We start from the raw sequence: 15,933 nt of genomic DNA on the forward strand, positions 1-15,933 counted from the left end.
TTGTCTGTTGATTCATTTCAATAAACAAGCATGGGTTTCACCTGCGGCAAGTGCAATGCCTCAAATCCAGGATCCTCAGAATTCGTCCGCATGGGCACCAGCAATCCAGCGACGTGTACTAGATGTCAGCATCCGTATTGCATACAGCCATCCTGCTGCGTGGTCTATCATGAAGCGGGCATATCGAAAGCGGAATTTGAAAGGCAGGAAGCATTGTGGAAGGCTGGGAATGGAAGAGAGACGCAAGTACAAGGTGGAGAAAAATGTGTAATTCTATGATTCCTGTACTGTTTTAACAGCGCAGGATATACCGATCGGGGGGAGAGGGGGAACAGGTATTGGTGGAAGATTATGTAGAAGATAACGAATGTCATCGGTTCTCGTGGACCGCTCCTGTACACACAGCTAATACGGTGCTACATGTGGTAGATATGATTATAAATCCACATGACGTGATACAGGATAAGTAAGCGGTATAACTTATACATATGAGCAGGGAGAGTGCGGGACCATAAATCGTATAAAAAACCCCACTTACTGGATTTGACGCCCTAAACCCCTGCGTACATGGTCAATTGATGCTGATGTTCGAACTTAATGCTCAATATCTCAAAACGATAATTGAATTGTAGGTGAAATGTCCGGAGAATCGAGGGATTAGCGACCTCGGCGATACTGGCATGAGGTAGAGATAGCGAGCATAAGGCCGACAGAAAACCAAGGAATGACGTGCCAGAAGCTTTTGCGAGTCATATTGTAGGAACTAATAACAGTTGTAATTGCGGGGGGTGTGGCGGTAGACAGAGTGGATGTGTCACTTCTAAAGAATTAGTGCCACATTGAACAAAGCGTGCGTACGGTGACGTACCATAGCCTCAATGGCTGGCAACATTTCTCATCAAAACACACCAACTCCACTTCCCTTTGACCATACTCTACTCCGAAACGTCAACGTCAATTTTCTGACAATCTTAGTTCGAATCACGGTTTTAAAACTTGACTGCTCCGCTAGATTTGACTGCGTGGAGCGGACACTGCACACGTTACAATTTCACTTTTCTCTATATGCATATTTTTCTTCGACTAGTCATCACAGCTTTTTCTCAAGTCTGGGTGCTATCAAATCGACGCTGTTATTGTGAGGCCACCCTTGATTGTAAGGCAAGAGCAAATTGGTTTCAACTTGCTAGCGTCGCATGCATCCTGAAAACTGCCTACAGTAGATAGAAACAAGTGCATTACGGCGATGGTACACTCTGCAAGTAGAGCTGGTATTACCATAGACCGAAAAAAAATCAAGTTTCACAATCATTGTGTCTTGGTGTAAAGCAGCCACATGTGGTAACACAAAGACAATCACCGCTTGAACAAAGCTATTGTCTTGTACACATGGAGACGATGCTTCGGTTCTATAACCTGGCCGAAGATATGATTAGCATTCTTATTCACAATGATGACTAAATTTAGCCATCAAGAAACATGGGTACCGTCAAACCCCAGCATTGTGCATGAATAGCTAACCTTCGATTCGCCAGGCGCTGCACAAGAAAAGAGTCCACATAGTTTCCCCAATTATTCAGGTGTAATCACCTCGTGAGCACCCTGAATTCCTCACGCCAACACAAAAATCAACGACAAATATCATACGATTTTGCGCTACCATCATGTCGTCTCGCTGCCAGAATTAAACATATCCTCCGTACCAGCCCAGTCTACAGAGCAGTCATGGTCGGAGCTGGCTCTGCCCACTTTGCGACGCCAACAACAAAGGAAATGTGAGCAAATGCACCAATTGCAAGGGGAACCGCTACGCGAAAAAGAAGGTGAGAAGTAAAAAGAAGAGTTAGGACTGTGCAGTTATGTAGATCCTATATCTTGATATTCTCTATTGGGGAGCATAAAGCTTTTGGACGCTCTTGGACGCTCACTTGCAGTCTGCAGAAGTGCCAATTCTTCGTGAACTGTACTAAAGAATTTTGACCATAGGGCCCTTGTGTCCTCAATGTTTTCCTGCAATGTTCTCAATGATATACTATTCTCCAAGAGTCAATTCCATCAATATGACAGTCTTGCCTAGTCGCCACAAATCCCCGGATTATCCACTCATACATATCTGACTTCGTGAAATGTGAGTGTCGGATTACTCAAGAACTGTATACATATCTGACTTCGTGAAATGTGAGTGTCGGATTACTCAAGAACTGTATACATATCTGACTTCGTGAAATGTGAGTGTCGGATTACTCAAGAACTGTAAAGGATCTCCAGTACATTGCTTTTTATACAAACATCACTGATCAGCCCGCAAGCACGGAAGATCAAGGATTTCAAGTCACCGAATCCAAATCAGAACCTATTCCTCAAGATCTGAACAATCACAAACCATATAAAAAAACATATCAAGGCGCATCATGGCCAGTCACGATACTACAAGCACACAGGAAGAAATTGGACGGGTAATGCTGAACAACCCAGAGACAAAGCGAACATGGATATGTGCCAAATGTCAGACGACGAATTTTGAATCAGTACAGGAGTGTAAGCGTTGTCGCGCGAAGAAGTCAGATGAGAAAAAGTGCACAATACAGTAGGGTGCATCCCAAGCACGTCTCACAGAGCATAATATGGTCACTCGCCCTTTACATTTTATACATTAAAGGATATTCTATAAGATGGCTATATTTTGAAACTCACTACTATGTGGAGTGAGCTTTGGGTTTAGTAACACGGGCCTTGAGACGACGATCATGTACCAGTCATTAGTATGACGAAGAATCACACCTACTTTTCAATATGACACATTGAGACCTACCGCTGTGACCGTCTCCCAAAAAATCATTTCAAATTCGCCCTTCTTTGTTCCATTATATTTGTATATCTCTTGTTCTGAAATCTGATACGGTGTACAAACGTCTTCTTATGCTCTCGGAGGGAATGGTTGGGGTTCTTGCATCTCGGCAGGAGGCACTGTGTTACCCTTGCCATACCGGGCTTTGGCAGATTTAGAATTCAGAGATGATCCAACACCCACGTATCATGAATATTGTCCCGCGGTTTCTGTGGCAATGAGCGTGGTGCCCATGGTGATTGTAACAGGAGCGCCTTAGCTAAAGCACCGAACTTACAGGTATTAATTAGGGCATGGTAGCAATCTATCTAATAACAAAACTTTTGAGGATACAAGGAAGCCAGCTGAGTGCGATAACGGTGAATCTTGGTATCGACTCAAGCGAACAGACTGGGTTGTTCACGTACACTCGTATGTTGAGGGGGCTGGAGTAATTAGTTCACCTCCTTGGCAGTGGCAATTATAATGACTCCTTGGGCTCTATCAGGTGCGCATAGCGCAAAATGTGAATGCGAGTCAGCAGCAGATAGAGTCAATGATGTATTGAAGCTGACCCTCGGGCTCCAGGCGTCTATATCGTCTTCACCAAAGTAACGTAGCCTCCCTTTGTACCGACAACTCATCAAGGCATAACAAGGGTGACAAAATTCATCGACAGAAACGACTCCAATTTCCTGCCAAGCATTCAGTACTACCAATCTTCCCACAAGAGACTGTTCTACACAGCCCACATCATGCGTTCAAAAAAGTAAGAGCTGGTGTACCCCACCTTGGAAATACCACAAGCCTCATCTCGTCAACGAACGTACACGGAGCCACGCTCTCGGCAGGCATGGGGGACAAATAACTATCGGTCTTTGGAAAAACCGCGTCAATCAGTCGCAAACTTTCAGGGAAAGTCCAAGGAGAAGAAGTGTTGTGTGGTCATGTGAGAAGTGAGCTCGTGGCAGAAATGCGAATCGTCACACGTGTCATTGTGCTTTGTGAGTGGAATTGCTCGATGGCGTTGCACTTCATAGTCAGAAAACAGTCGTCACGTGATAGTTATGAAAGCCGGAGTGAGGTCTCTGATCACAACAAGACTTTTGATCAAGCGGAGATATGAGGGTCCTGTCAACGGTTGTAGACAACCGACGCGTACTTACACGACCTCTTAGAGGCTTTTATGTAATATCATTGACCTGTTTCCCAAGCATGCATTGTACCTTTAGTTTTCCCATAGCTACCCGTTGCAACTCTAGCCGCAACTAAGCAGCTAAGCTCAAGACTCTACAATACCACATCCCTCATCAGCATGGGTCCTCTCGGTTGCATCTGCTGTGGATGTTATAGATGGCATGAAGGTGATGGGACAGCAAAGGACGAAACTAGGAAGGGTGCCTGTTGCTTGCAGTGTGCGAAGAGATTTTGCTACCAGTGTCCGAATTCTGTTGAGAAGCCGGAGTCGCAAACACTCCATAGACGATCAGAAAAGCAGCAGAAGACATTCCAAACCTCGGGCATGATGAGCCCCATCTACAGCCAACCTGAACCTCAGTGGAGTGATGAGCCAGCATGTGGGCGGCCGGGCTATCATACCGCTCAGACATGGAGTTCACCACAAAAACAAAATTCCCATACATTCGTTCCAATAAACAGGGCCGCTATCTTCGGTCGAGGAGGTACTACGCCACAAGGTTCTTAACAAATACCCATAACCTATCATTGTCCGCCTATACCAAACGCACCTCAGCCAGTCCGGGGTGAACAGGTCGGCGTAACTGCCCCCTTCAAGAAAGGTAAAGAGAGCGGATGCTGTGTGCTCATGTGAAAGAAGAAGGGCAAGAAGAGCATGCAAATTCAGAGAACTGGGAGACAAGTCGTGCTAGGTGTCAGGATGGGCACTCCGCGAGGATACCCGGGGGAATGGAATGAGTTGATATTTCTCTGGAGAGACAGTGGCGCCGAAAATACCTAAGACACATGCTGGTGACATCGGGGAGACCGGCTCAGCTGTGCCGTTGCGCACTCACATTGTTACCTTCCATTCACCCACACGCACTGTTGTTCGATCTGGTGATAACATCCACGTGATTAGTTACAATGGTTTATGCCAATCAGGGAGGCGTCATGGTCCAGTCAATCATCAGTCGTGTGGTCGCACGCGCAGAGCTCCCGCAACATCCTATTGCTTCATTATGCGCACGGCTTGTGAGTTCTGACCCCAGGTTCAATAGTAAGATATCGAACGTGCATTATGAGTATGTCACGGCCCTATTCCGCGCGGTGTGGTAGCAGCCGTGTCTTTTCAATGAGGGTCGATCGCCCTCAGAGTGCTCCAAGGTAACCACACTACGCCAGGTACTGTCTGTGACACCTAAACGGCTGAACAAACCAGGTAGGCGGGTACCCACAGAGATCAACTTGAACAAGCTAGTTCTCAACAATAGCTGCCGTAATGCCCGTAGCGTGATGATTGGGCCTCCGTGTTGCACGATTGGCAAGCCCTCGGCAGTCTGATTTTATGCCCAAATCGCGATTCCTGCACCACCTACAGTCACGTCTCGAGGTCGAAAGTACGGATATACTTCGCGTTGTTACGAGCCGATTAGATTGCATGAGGTGCCAAAAGCCCATGTCATGCTCAATGACTCTACGACAAAAAATGCATCTTCAGGGCAAACAGAGCGTCGACCGGATCCATGTGAGAGGAGCATTTGCTTTACGGATTCTCTGATAGTAAGTCGTCTTCATGGGAGCAATCACTTTCCATAGTGAGCCGACATGCCACGATGAAAAGACTCTGTACGCTGCCGTTATGCAGCAGCTGCATCGGGCATCATGTGTCACAGCGTGCTTCCCCACATCAGCAGCCCTGATTCGATCGGAGTTGCTGTAAGTTGAGGCTTGTTGGGGCCCTGCTTTCTGTCTGAGAGCTGCGGTTAGGTGTTGGACTGGCCGACTCCGTCAACACGTTGTCGCGTCGTCAACTGAAGGGAGACGGTCTCCGCAAGCTTCTAGAAGGATTTCGGCCAAACCTCTTCCAGATTGACAGGAACCTTTGAGCAAGGCTGGTTTCGAGGCGACGTTCGTGACAGCTAGGTACCTACTCTAGGGCCGATTGCGAGGAGAGGACGATGCATGAACGGGGCCTTGGTGCGGCCAACAGATTGCGGCCCTTTGCGAAACCGAAACGTGGGATGCTCATGGATCCTACGGATTTTCGTGGCCAAGCTGCATCGACATGCTGCCAGCAGTAGCTGCAGATGAATGGCGCGTAGAGCACGCAAAGGCGCTGTACGAGCGCGCAGAGCTGAGCTGCAGTACCTGCGTCCAAGGCTCGCAGTGGGACGCCTCTCGGGTGTAAGCTGCAACGTGGGGAAACACCATTCTCTCGTTTCCTGTGTGTGTAGCGCTGGATGCGCACAGATCGCAGGAGAGTGCATTGGTGGTGGTGGTTGTGGTGGTGAAAGCCATCAAGTGCTGACCAACCCCTGGCCAGTTCCCCGCTTGCCCAAACTCGCAACGTCTTGCTGCCAACCAGCACAAACCTCTTGTTGGCCTGTCCCCCAACCCAACAGCAAACCATCCCACATACATCCATCCCCTCTCATGTCAAAACGCTCACATGTCAGCGATCAGAAGAGGATGTCCCAGGCCCGAAATGGCCTATAATGATCCCTCTATGCTGCAGCATCATCGTGCTCCGCAACAGTATGGCATGGTAGTAGCCTGTGTTCCCGTGGCTGTCTTTGTGCCACCTCCTTCCGCCATACCGCTCAGTTCACGCGTCTCTCCCTGTACAGGAGATCCCTTCCTGTTACACCAAGGACATACTGTTGCTCTGGCTCACCAGCAGCCGGCCACCTGCTATCTACCCCTCCCTTGCCGCTCAGGCCCTCGGCGGCTGCCAACGTTGACTCCCGCTGTCCACTGCCCTTTTCACTGATTGCTTCCCATGTACACGGCAAATCTGGACATTGCCTCATCCTCGACCTCTTCCAACCGTCTACCCCAGCTTTGCGCCGCTCCTTTCGCCTATGTGACATTTGCATGACGTGTCCCACCCTCTCGGTTTACGCTGTCTTCCATTCCTTTGACATACGTTCCCCCACCTTTTGCGTTCTATTTAGCAAGAGGAGGAGCCTGACGTTCATATCTCCGAACTCCAGACGACGCACTATCTCTCTCTGAAGACCTAGCAGATCATGGTCGAGATGGCTCCTGGCCTCAGCCCCCGCAAACTGGACGGTAGCTCCAAGCCGAACACGGACGCCTTAGGAATCACATATGTCGTCATTGCCATAATTTACACAATCATATTAGCGCTTGAACTCATCTTGCTATATCGGCATCGCTCGGCTTTCTGCGTAAGAATTCGAAACGTCAAGATTGTCTGCGCGGCGGTGTCGACATTGCATGTGTATTTGGTTCTTGTGCTCCTGGTCTATGCATGGAACGGTCTCTTCCCATGCCAGGTTGAATTCTGGATCATGTCCTTGTTCTTACCATTTGGCATGGCTCTTTTCCAGGGTTCGTGGCGGTGATCGCGCAGCATCTACGAACTTGCTAACATGGCATAGCCTGCAATGCCAAAGTCTTGACAGCGTATGAAAGTCAACGGCGGTTGACTCGCAACTTTCTCGAGGGTTCGCGCAAGAAGCACCTCTCATATACACCTCGTGGACTCTATCAGGCGTGGATGGGGCTTGATGTAACCCGACAAGTCTACATTGCTACCCTGGTCGGACTCATTGTCTCGGTATGTTAATAGGTAGAGTGAGTTTACCTCGCTAATCGTTTTGCATCAGGTTGTACCATCTTTCATCTTATTTATCGGGTCCCGTCGATTTCACAGCGGATTCGGATTCTTTGGCCCGGCGCTCGAGTCAGTGAACGTGTACCACGAATGTCGCAGAGGCGGAGAATGGTAGGCTATGCATCAAAGATCATTTTTGCTCAGCTGATTGTATTATAGGACTCCATCGATATTCATCCAACTATTCTGGACAGTATTTGTTGGACCGTGGATTTTGTGGAAGATCAGATCCATCAAAGATGTACATTCCTGGGCGTTGCAGACGAGGATAGCGATCGTAGCAGGGTACGTGCGCGAATCTAGAAAGCCATTTACTTGTACTTACATTGCATCAGACTACCTGGTACACCGCTATGGATCGCGTTTACATACTCTAACCTGCCAGTGATTAAAGACATCAACATGCACTTCCCACCTGCCGGCTGGTAAGTATCTTATGCTTGTTTGTACAGGGGCTTCGCTGATCTATGCCACTTAGGTTCTTGCCGTCTTTGGTCGTTTGCCAGCAGGTTCTAGTTCTTATTCCACTACGTGACGCCTTGAAGTCGCCACCTCGTCAACGAGAGATGTCAACGTCAGAAACTGCATCTCTTACCTCGGCTCAGTCCATCACATCCACCAAGTCATCTACCGTGGTATATGCTAAAGAACTAAAGTCCAAAGCATCAATGCAAGCTCTGGAATTTAGCATCGAGCACAGCATCGAGCCCCTGATTGCATGGGCAGCAGCACGAGAATTCACAGCTGAAAACACCATCTTTCTCCGCGAAGTACGAAACTTTAAAAAGAAATGGTCCACACTGAAAGTTGTTACGACTAGTCAGCGACGGCAGATGTTCAATGAAGCATCGCTGATCTACTTTACACTCGTCAACCCTTTCACAGCCGAAACCCCAATCAATATTGAGTACAAGATTTTCAAGACGCTTCAAAATACCTTTGCAAGCGTCGAGTTTGATCCATATATGCCACGCGCCCAATCCCCGGATATCAAGTTGCCAGTGGCTAGGGATAACGTGGTTTGCCCATGGGAGGATACACTCAACCGGCCTGCGAGTATTGATTCGAACCATACCTCATCTTCCACCACGAGTACGAAGACGATAGTTCCAAGCGAATTCACTGACGAAGTATTCGATGCCGCCTTCGAAAGTATCAAGTACCTCGTCTTCACAAACACTTGGCCACGGTATTACGAGCATGCAGGCAAGATGCCTACCCCATAAAGTCATGCGCAAAAAGGAAAGAGAAAGAAAGAAAAGAGCCTGACAAACCCAAGGCTGGTCGCACGGGCTGTCAGGCCTTTGCCTTCGAAATCCACTTGTTCATACACATTATTTTTTTGATACCGATTCAATGCGGGTAGAAGACCCTTTGCGGTCTGAATGGCAGGTAATCCTTGATTTATGAATTGATGCGTAGCAAGCGTTTCTGAAAATGTAGTCTTAGCTTGATATTTATGGTTGGGAATACCCGGGATAGTATGCAAATAAGTGCATTGGGGTTGATCTGATTGGGTTTGCCATTGTTCCGCGTTCGCAATCGCGTTGCTGTTGGATCGTCGCTAGGATTGAATCTGGGGGGCTACAGAGCACGGGTATCTTCCGATGCTCATACAATTTAATAGGTACCGATAAGTTGATCCAGTTGTATCTATAGCTTGAGAAAGTGACTAGATGGCCATAGGCACAATTTGAAGACTACTCAGCTATGTAAGGGTCGCCAGCTCAGTCATGTCAAGCCACAGCTACCGTTATAGTCCTATTCACATCGTAGAGGCCTGTGTTCTAATCTTGTTGCAACTTTCATGTTTATGCAAAGCAACTATCCTTGGTCTACCTATGTGCTTACCCCACGCTAACACTCGCTTGTTGTCGCGTTCCACGTCGCAGATCTGCCTGACTCGGTATCAACGTCTCATTTTCCGGAGCTCTGGTCGACACAAGCATTAGGCTATATATATACTAGGTATTCTACCATCCCTGATAAAACTTGTCTGAAGTGTGGTGAGCTTGTCGACCACTGGGACCGTTACATGGTCTATAGTCCCCCAACCCAGCATCCATACTTTGTGATTGTCAATGTACGTCTAGAAATCACGAGTGTTGTATCAATGTACTTCAAAGCATTGTGGGACTCCAGTCTTGACGGTTGTCGTCCACCAGGATACCACATTCCTGGCTTGATCTGCGTCTCGATTGAAGGCAGGAAGATGACAACTTCGCGTAATCTCTGGGGGTATGCGACATGGTGACAGCAACATGTGCTTACATTTTGAAAGCGCAAAGCAAGCTTCGCCGCTTTAAGAATTGAAATCACTGCAGACCATAGAGTAAACTGCTCGTCTGTGACGCTTTTACCTTCACACAAGATACTTGTAGACTGTGCTTTTGTACAGCTTATATAATTAGTGTACATGCGTGTCTACAGTAGAGTGTCGTCCAAGTGGGCAAGGGCAGTGCAGCTCTGATTCAAAATGGGCGGGGAATGGTGGATGCAATTCGACCGCAGGGTGGACATGTACAAGAGAGCATATTCAATTTAGATATTGCTTGTAGGTAACAGCCCATGCCCCGTGGGTGATTGTGAGGGAATAGAAGCAATCCGTACGAGTTAATGCCATGCTGTGGCAACGCACCGTACTAAAATTTCATTCTCACCCCACAACATGATCAGGAGCAACCACACTACTATCCTTCCTCTCTCTCCTCTTACTCAAATTCTCGATAAAAGGGTTTGTAAAAGGCCACTGGATAGCATCCCTCTCCAGTAGAACCGATTTCCCCTTGCTCTCAGCTGTGAACCCAGGAACCAGCTCCCACTCATTCGGCGGACAAATTGCATCCCGATCAAAACCGGATACTTCCTCGAATACCTCCTCCATACTTCCATCGAAGAGCTTATTGATTGGACTACGATCCCGCTTCATCGTGAACTTTTTCTCGTCTTTTTTCAAGATGGACGGAATCGGCGCCTTGGATTCCGTGCTCCTCTTCCGGCCACGACGAATAGAATTCGGGGCGGGGGCTACAATTTCAGCAACGGGCTTCTGCTCATTGTTGGGCTTGAGGGGCTGAGAGAGGACGCGGTCGCCGGCATGGGCTAATTCTTCGGGTACTTCAGGAAGTGCCAAGTTGGTGTCATGCTCAGTCCATGGTGCTACCTCTTTGATGTTGGAATGTGCGCTGGTCGCAGTGCGGAGACTACTGGGCTGCGAATCATCTGGACTAACGGAGAGGGACGACTCCGCCAAGCTACTGGGCTGGGAGCGTGTGGCGGCGGACTTGAAGGGGACCTTGAGTAAGCTGCTCCCAGGTCTTGTGAAGGGCGAGGCATCGTTGCTTGCAACCTTCATAAATGCATGTCCACCATGAGCCAGGAATGGGATGTGTGCTTTCTTGTCATAATGGGGTTCTTTGAAGATTGTGTCCCGGGACCTGACGGGAGATTCTGGGAGACCTGGAAAGATGGCAGTAAGCTGTCTTGGAAGTGGTGCTATTGCAGGCGCGATCTTCGCAAGAGCTATGTCGTCCGTCATCTCTGGCATTCTAGTCCCCGCATTGCGTTTTCCCTCTCGGTACAACTTGCGTAGACGCTTATATTCGAGGTAGTCGTCAACTTCAGTAGCTGTCGGGCGACGAATGACCTCCGACAGTGCCACTGGGCAGGATCGCTCAAATTTGACGTCGTATAGAATATCGCCTTCTTTCCATTGGCCATTGGCAGTATCAGCAGTCTTGGCTTGATGGATAGACCAACCCTTCACAGAGTATCTGTGTATTGTAAGCGACTGCAAGGTTTGTCAAGCCGCCTTGTCTTACAGTCCTTCATATCGAATGCCAGCCTTGGGACCCCATATGCTGTTGATACTGTGACTTCGAAGCACTCTGATGGGATCTCTGCTCTTGGGAGTTGCGGCTGTGAGGCGAAACTTGCCTTTGTCGTCCTGTGGAACTCGATATGTGAACTTGTCATCGCACTCTGCATCAACTTCACCGGTGTCCTTGAGAACCAAAGCGTATGCGCCGTTTTTATCAAAGGTCGTCCCACCGTCACATGCTTCGCGGCCGATAATACCCGCATGATGCGCGAAGAGAGGATTAATCCACCATCTGCAGTGAAGGTACTTAGTGGGAGAAGACAAGTGGAAAATCATTTTACTTACGATCCCACGCTGAATCCCAAATCTCCTAGCTGATGAGAGCACTTCGGATCAATTTTCTCGGGGCAAAGTTGAGCCCATCGCGCAAGCAGATCCTGGACACCTTTCAGTAACAGTGTACGAGGTTCTGAGAGCAACTGACCTCGCGGGAGTATTGAGAAATAGTAGCGATACCCTCAAGCCGACCACCCCTGCCATAGAGAAAAGGATGGATATCGGTGAATGAGCCGAACTTGGCCGTCCAGATACGTATGAGTTTGTCGCAGTCGTCGCACAAACGGCCGGGCCATCGCGTTGCCACACCGGAAATGTCCTGAACAGCTTTGTGGATTCCTGTTGCTCTCAAGTCGAGAAAAGTAATGTCATTTGCATGTTGCAGAGCGATGAACATGTCATGCAGGGTAAGGACATCGTCTGGCCGTAGAATGTCCGGTCCTTCGCGTGCGACAAGTATGTCAAGACCGTCACGGATCCATAGGGCAAGTCGCTTGAGTTCAGGTCGCGAGAGATCACCAGATAGAGGTGGAGGTGGGGCCAGGTAATCGCGTGAAGCTACATTCGCCATGCGAGGCCAAAGGAAGTTACCGCGTGAGAGACGATTGCAAAAGGTGTGCCTTGAGCCTGAGCGTTGGCCGCGATTAATGAAGCAGATTGTAGGTGAAAGAGGATGTACTGGTGAAGTGCCATTGTTGTAGAACTGTATCTTTATGGTGTTTGGGGAAAGAGTGTAGTAGTCCTTTCCTCAATGTCGTACCAAGGGCTGTCAGCCCTACTAGACTAGTCGTCGGATCATTCCACGCCTTTCTTCCTCTTTGTGGACTTCCTCTTGGGTTGAATCGGCTCCCCCGCAGGAGGGGAATCGATCATGCGTGCAAGCTCCAGCGGTGCATCCTCATCCTCATCGAAGCCATTCCATTCCTCTGCAGCTTCTGCGCCTTCTTCGGCCAGCTCCATCGCGTCGGGTGCATCTTCTCTTACAAATCCTGCAACGAAGAAGCCCATGGTACCTTCTTCAGTTCCCTTGTCACATCTAATACACCCTTCCAAGACTTCTTGCTTGCGAGGTTCACCCACGGCGCAGTTGAGCTTGCCATCTTCCCATGCACCGCGCCTTGCCCATTTCCGTAAACCGTCGACTTGTTCGTCCCTCCTAAGGATCCTCCACCCCCGATCTTTTGCCACCGACGTCGACAGCGCCTGCAATACGACACCCTCGTTCTCCTCGAAGTGTATCGAACATGTGGAGTAGGTGATCTTGTGAGCATTTGCAAAGCGCATGGCATGGGTTAGAATGTGGAGCTGGAACGCTGAGAGCGCTGTGAGCCGTTCAGATAGCTTACCAACAACCATCGTCTCCTCTGGTGTCGATTCGTCCATGTCTAAGCGCAAAGTTGCGGTGTCGTGCTCTGCCTTGCTCTCTTCATCGCCGCGTTTTCGCTTCCTTCCTTTGCCGGGTATTGGTAGCGCTGTTCGGCCCCCTTGCGCTTCAGGGAGGTGCATCTTGATCGCGTCGTCTCGTCCGACAATGCCGGTGCCAGAGCAACTGGGATCGAGTAGGATGGCCCCAACGCTGGCATACTCATCCGACTCGGGCTTGGCAGTTATGAAGTCGCTGCTGCCCTTTACTTTGATGACGCTATCGGTAGTCGCAAGCTTGACCATCTTTTGAAGAATACTCGTCCTGCCTTTGTCACGCTCGAAAGCAATGACTTTTTGTTCCTGGTCAGGTTCACTACGACTCTTCACGATCGCTGCTAGATGTGTCGTCTTATTTCCAGGCGCCGCTGTAGCATCGATGACGTCCCCATCATCAGGCGTAGGGTCCAGAAGATATGCTGGGAAGCATGAGGCCTTGTCTTGAAAGATAATCTGGCCCTTGGCATAGGCTACCGAGCGGCTGAGATCGATCTGAGCAGGCAGAGCAAGTAGGTTGGGTATATTTGGGTCCTCGTAATATATCTTGGTTTTTCTGGGAGCTGCAAGCACTTTTTCCAAATCATTCGTCTTCTCATATCCCGCAAACGTTTTCGACAGCTGCTCCTGCAAAGTCGTCTTGATGGTATTCACGCGCACCCATCGTGGATGGCGGCTCTTCGGTGCCTCTCCGTCCTCTTGGTCGAGCTCGCCATTGCTTACAGCCTCTCTGAAGGCGTCGAGTGTAGCATACCCATGTCGAATCCGAGATTTGGTGAGTTCAGCGCTGAGACGGGCTTTGTGTCGGGTGATTGCTAGCTTGAGGACATGGTTGGCGGGAGCAGCGACGCCGCTCTTCGCAAGGAGGAGATCGTGGGCCAGAAGGAGAGCGAGGACGGGTGTGAGCTTCGCGGTTGTCAGCATGAGATGGTCGCGTGTGCGGAATTGTGTGTAAAAGTTCACCTTCCTCTCCTCAGCCAACAGGCTGGTCTTGTCGATAACATGCTTGAGTACCAACGACCATTTCGACGATTCTGCAATGAGCGCAAAGATTTGACCGGGCGTACTTTTCAGCTCTTTCTTCTTGTAGATTCGCGATTTGAGCGACCCGCCAACATTATCAGAGTTGGCGAGAATCGCTGCGGCCTCGTAGTAGAGCGACATTGCGGCAGCCGCATTGTCATGCAATACTTTCTCGACAAATCTCCAACATTCGTAGAGACGCTAACTAGATTGGGTGAAGTGGGTCCGAATCTGTTCCCCGCACACCTCCGTACCACCTCCGCACCAACCTCCTCGTCTCATCTCAACTTCATCAAGCAGATGGCAAATAGTCGATTAGGGATGTACGCGTGCTTGTACAATTCCATTACAGATACCAGGCACTTGTAACTTGACATCCTCGCTCGAGCGCCAACAACGACGACGACGACGACGATGGAGATGAGAGTGTATTTCGTATTTTGGTGTGTCAGCACACAAACATGGCTTCAGTTTCCCGCTTCATTTCTGCAGGTCAGATTAGAAATGTCCAGACTCGATTGAGTGAGGGCTACTTCAACCGACAAGATTCTCTTTACTCGTTGTGACTTTCAACGTTCGACAGGGACTTCACAACGTGACACACTAGCAAGCCACAAGCGGCGCGAAGAACTCCTTTTCTGCAACGGTTGCCAGTCACCTCGAACGCCACCTCCGCCTCGGCACGATTGAGCACCGGCCTGACTGTGCCGCTTTGAGCCGTGCAACTATCGCAATGTAGGAGCATATTGTATGCAACTTGTGACGGCTGGTACTGCGCCGCATACGGGTACACGGACCTTACATTAGAGGGAGGGGAGCACACATGGGGTCCAGATGCTTCTGGAGGGTTGGAAGGCCCGCAGCCAGATGGACTGGTTGGCTAGCCAGCAAGACGATTTTGTTGTTGCTCGGTTTCTGCATCTAGGATTGAAGGATCGGGTTGTGGTGACACTGGCCATGAAAGGATGTGGCATGGCAAGTTTCTGTTTCGATTCCAAAGTTTATTCTGAGACACTACCGCACGGCCGTCCTTGACTCTACGACCCTTGGCTGCCCTCCAACAACGTCCAACAAGCTCCAACTTGCACTGCGCCCCAGACGTCAGGTCAATGTTCTCTTTGGCGATCTTACTCGCCCTTTGTCGTGTGGGGAGGACTGTGTCGTGTGATGTGGTGATGACCCTGTCACGATGCGTCCATACACTGATTACTCGCGGTGTCGGTTGAAATAGGAAAACAGCATTGCTAACTCTTTGAAGAGCTGCATGGACTAGAGGACAGGATCTAACGTTTGAGCTATCATTCTCTAACAGCCTCCTTGGATTCCTGCAGAACCGGCCCACTTGGCCGAGCCGAAATGTAGTGTGGCTGAGACCGGCTTTCGCTTGCGTCTGCCTGGGACTTACTCGTGTCCATCAACATGTCCGCACGAGGGACATTGAATATATCTCGCGGAATGTGTAGAGCTGTTTACGAAAGGGCTTCGAAGTGTCTACTGTCTACATGTCGATCATACTCGTCGTATTGTCTCTCCATGGCTTTTGAGCCTATTGGACGCTGCCATGATGATGGTGTACATACAGCGGCTGCTCAACAGTGATCGTCTTTCAGCATGATTCTGAGGCCGTGAGAAGGTTCAAGTTGGTGTAATCAGGCCGATTCTGTTGATGGATCATCGTCAAGCGTGCAT

General features: G+C 49.4%; 8 protein-coding genes across 8 annotated transcripts; 4 read left to right on the plus strand and 4 right to left on the minus strand.

Moving 5' to 3' along the window:
- Nucleotides 1-55: 55 nt before the first annotated feature.
- On the plus strand, nt 56-271 carry IAQ61_005239 (uncharacterized protein; the record flags this gene model as incomplete). The annotated part of the gene is made up of 1 exon (XM_066096720.1): nt 56-271. The coding sequence occupies one exon, from the start codon at nt 56-58 to the stop codon at nt 269-271; it is 216 nt and encodes a 71-aa protein (XP_065953415.1).
- A 3,031-nt stretch (nt 272-3,302) lies between these two features.
- Nucleotides 3,303-3,600, plus strand: IAQ61_005240 (uncharacterized protein; the record flags this gene model as incomplete). Its single annotated transcript, XM_003842938.2, has 2 exons — nt 3,303-3,438; nt 3,507-3,600. Exons 1-2 carry the CDS (start codon nt 3,314-3,316, stop codon nt 3,598-3,600), a joined length of 219 nt encoding a protein of 72 aa, XP_003842986.1. The 5' UTR covers nt 3,303-3,313.
- Nucleotides 3,601-4,142: 542 nt separating this feature from the next.
- Nucleotides 4,143-4,532, plus strand: IAQ61_005241 (uncharacterized protein; the record flags this gene model as incomplete). The annotated part of the gene is made up of 1 exon (XM_003842937.1): nt 4,143-4,532. One exon carries the CDS (start codon nt 4,143-4,145, stop codon nt 4,530-4,532), a length of 390 nt encoding a protein of 129 aa, XP_003842985.1.
- A 2,074-nt stretch (nt 4,533-6,606) lies between these two features.
- Nucleotides 6,607-6,882, minus strand: IAQ61_005242 (uncharacterized protein; the record flags this gene model as incomplete). Its single annotated transcript, XM_066096721.1, has 1 exon — nt 6,607-6,882. One exon carries the CDS (start codon nt 6,880-6,882, stop codon nt 6,607-6,609), a length of 276 nt encoding a protein of 91 aa, XP_065953416.1.
- Nucleotides 6,883-7,035: 153 nt separating this feature from the next.
- On the plus strand, nt 7,036-8,872 carry IAQ61_005243 (uncharacterized protein; the record flags this gene model as incomplete). The annotated part of the gene is made up of 6 exons (XM_003842936.2): nt 7,036-7,360; nt 7,411-7,589; nt 7,639-7,757; nt 7,806-7,931; nt 7,982-8,071; nt 8,125-8,872. The coding sequence occupies 6 exons, from the start codon at nt 7,036-7,038 to the stop codon at nt 8,870-8,872; spliced, it is 1,587 nt and encodes a 528-aa protein (XP_003842984.2).
- Nucleotides 8,873-10,302: 1,430 nt separating this feature from the next.
- On the minus strand, nt 10,303-12,373 carry IAQ61_005244 (uncharacterized protein; the record flags this gene model as incomplete). Its single annotated transcript, XM_003842935.2, has 4 exons — nt 10,303-11,419; nt 11,468-11,758; nt 11,812-11,903; nt 11,951-12,373. 4 exons carry the CDS (start codon nt 12,371-12,373, stop codon nt 10,303-10,305), a joined length of 1,923 nt encoding a protein of 640 aa, XP_003842983.2.
- Nucleotides 12,374-12,597: 224 nt separating this feature from the next.
- Nucleotides 12,598-14,385, minus strand: IAQ61_005245 (uncharacterized protein; the record flags this gene model as incomplete). Its single annotated transcript, XM_066096722.1, has 2 exons — nt 12,598-14,127; nt 14,185-14,385. The coding sequence occupies 2 exons, from the start codon at nt 14,383-14,385 to the stop codon at nt 12,598-12,600; spliced, it is 1,731 nt and encodes a 576-aa protein (XP_065953417.1).
- Nucleotides 14,386-15,124: 739 nt separating this feature from the next.
- IAQ61_005246 (uncharacterized protein) lies at nt 15,125-15,779 on the minus strand (the record flags this gene model as incomplete). Its single annotated transcript, XM_066096723.1, has 2 exons — nt 15,125-15,560; nt 15,718-15,779. 2 exons carry the CDS (start codon nt 15,777-15,779, stop codon nt 15,125-15,127), a joined length of 498 nt encoding a protein of 165 aa, XP_065953418.1.
- Nucleotides 15,780-15,933: the final 154 nt, after the last annotated feature.

Source organism: Plenodomus lingam, assembly GCF_022343315.1.
Source record: "Plenodomus lingam strain CAN1 chromosome Unknown contig_21, whole genome shotgun sequence".
NCBI classification, from domain to species: Eukaryota; Fungi; Ascomycota; class Dothideomycetes; order Pleosporales; family Leptosphaeriaceae; genus Plenodomus; species Plenodomus lingam.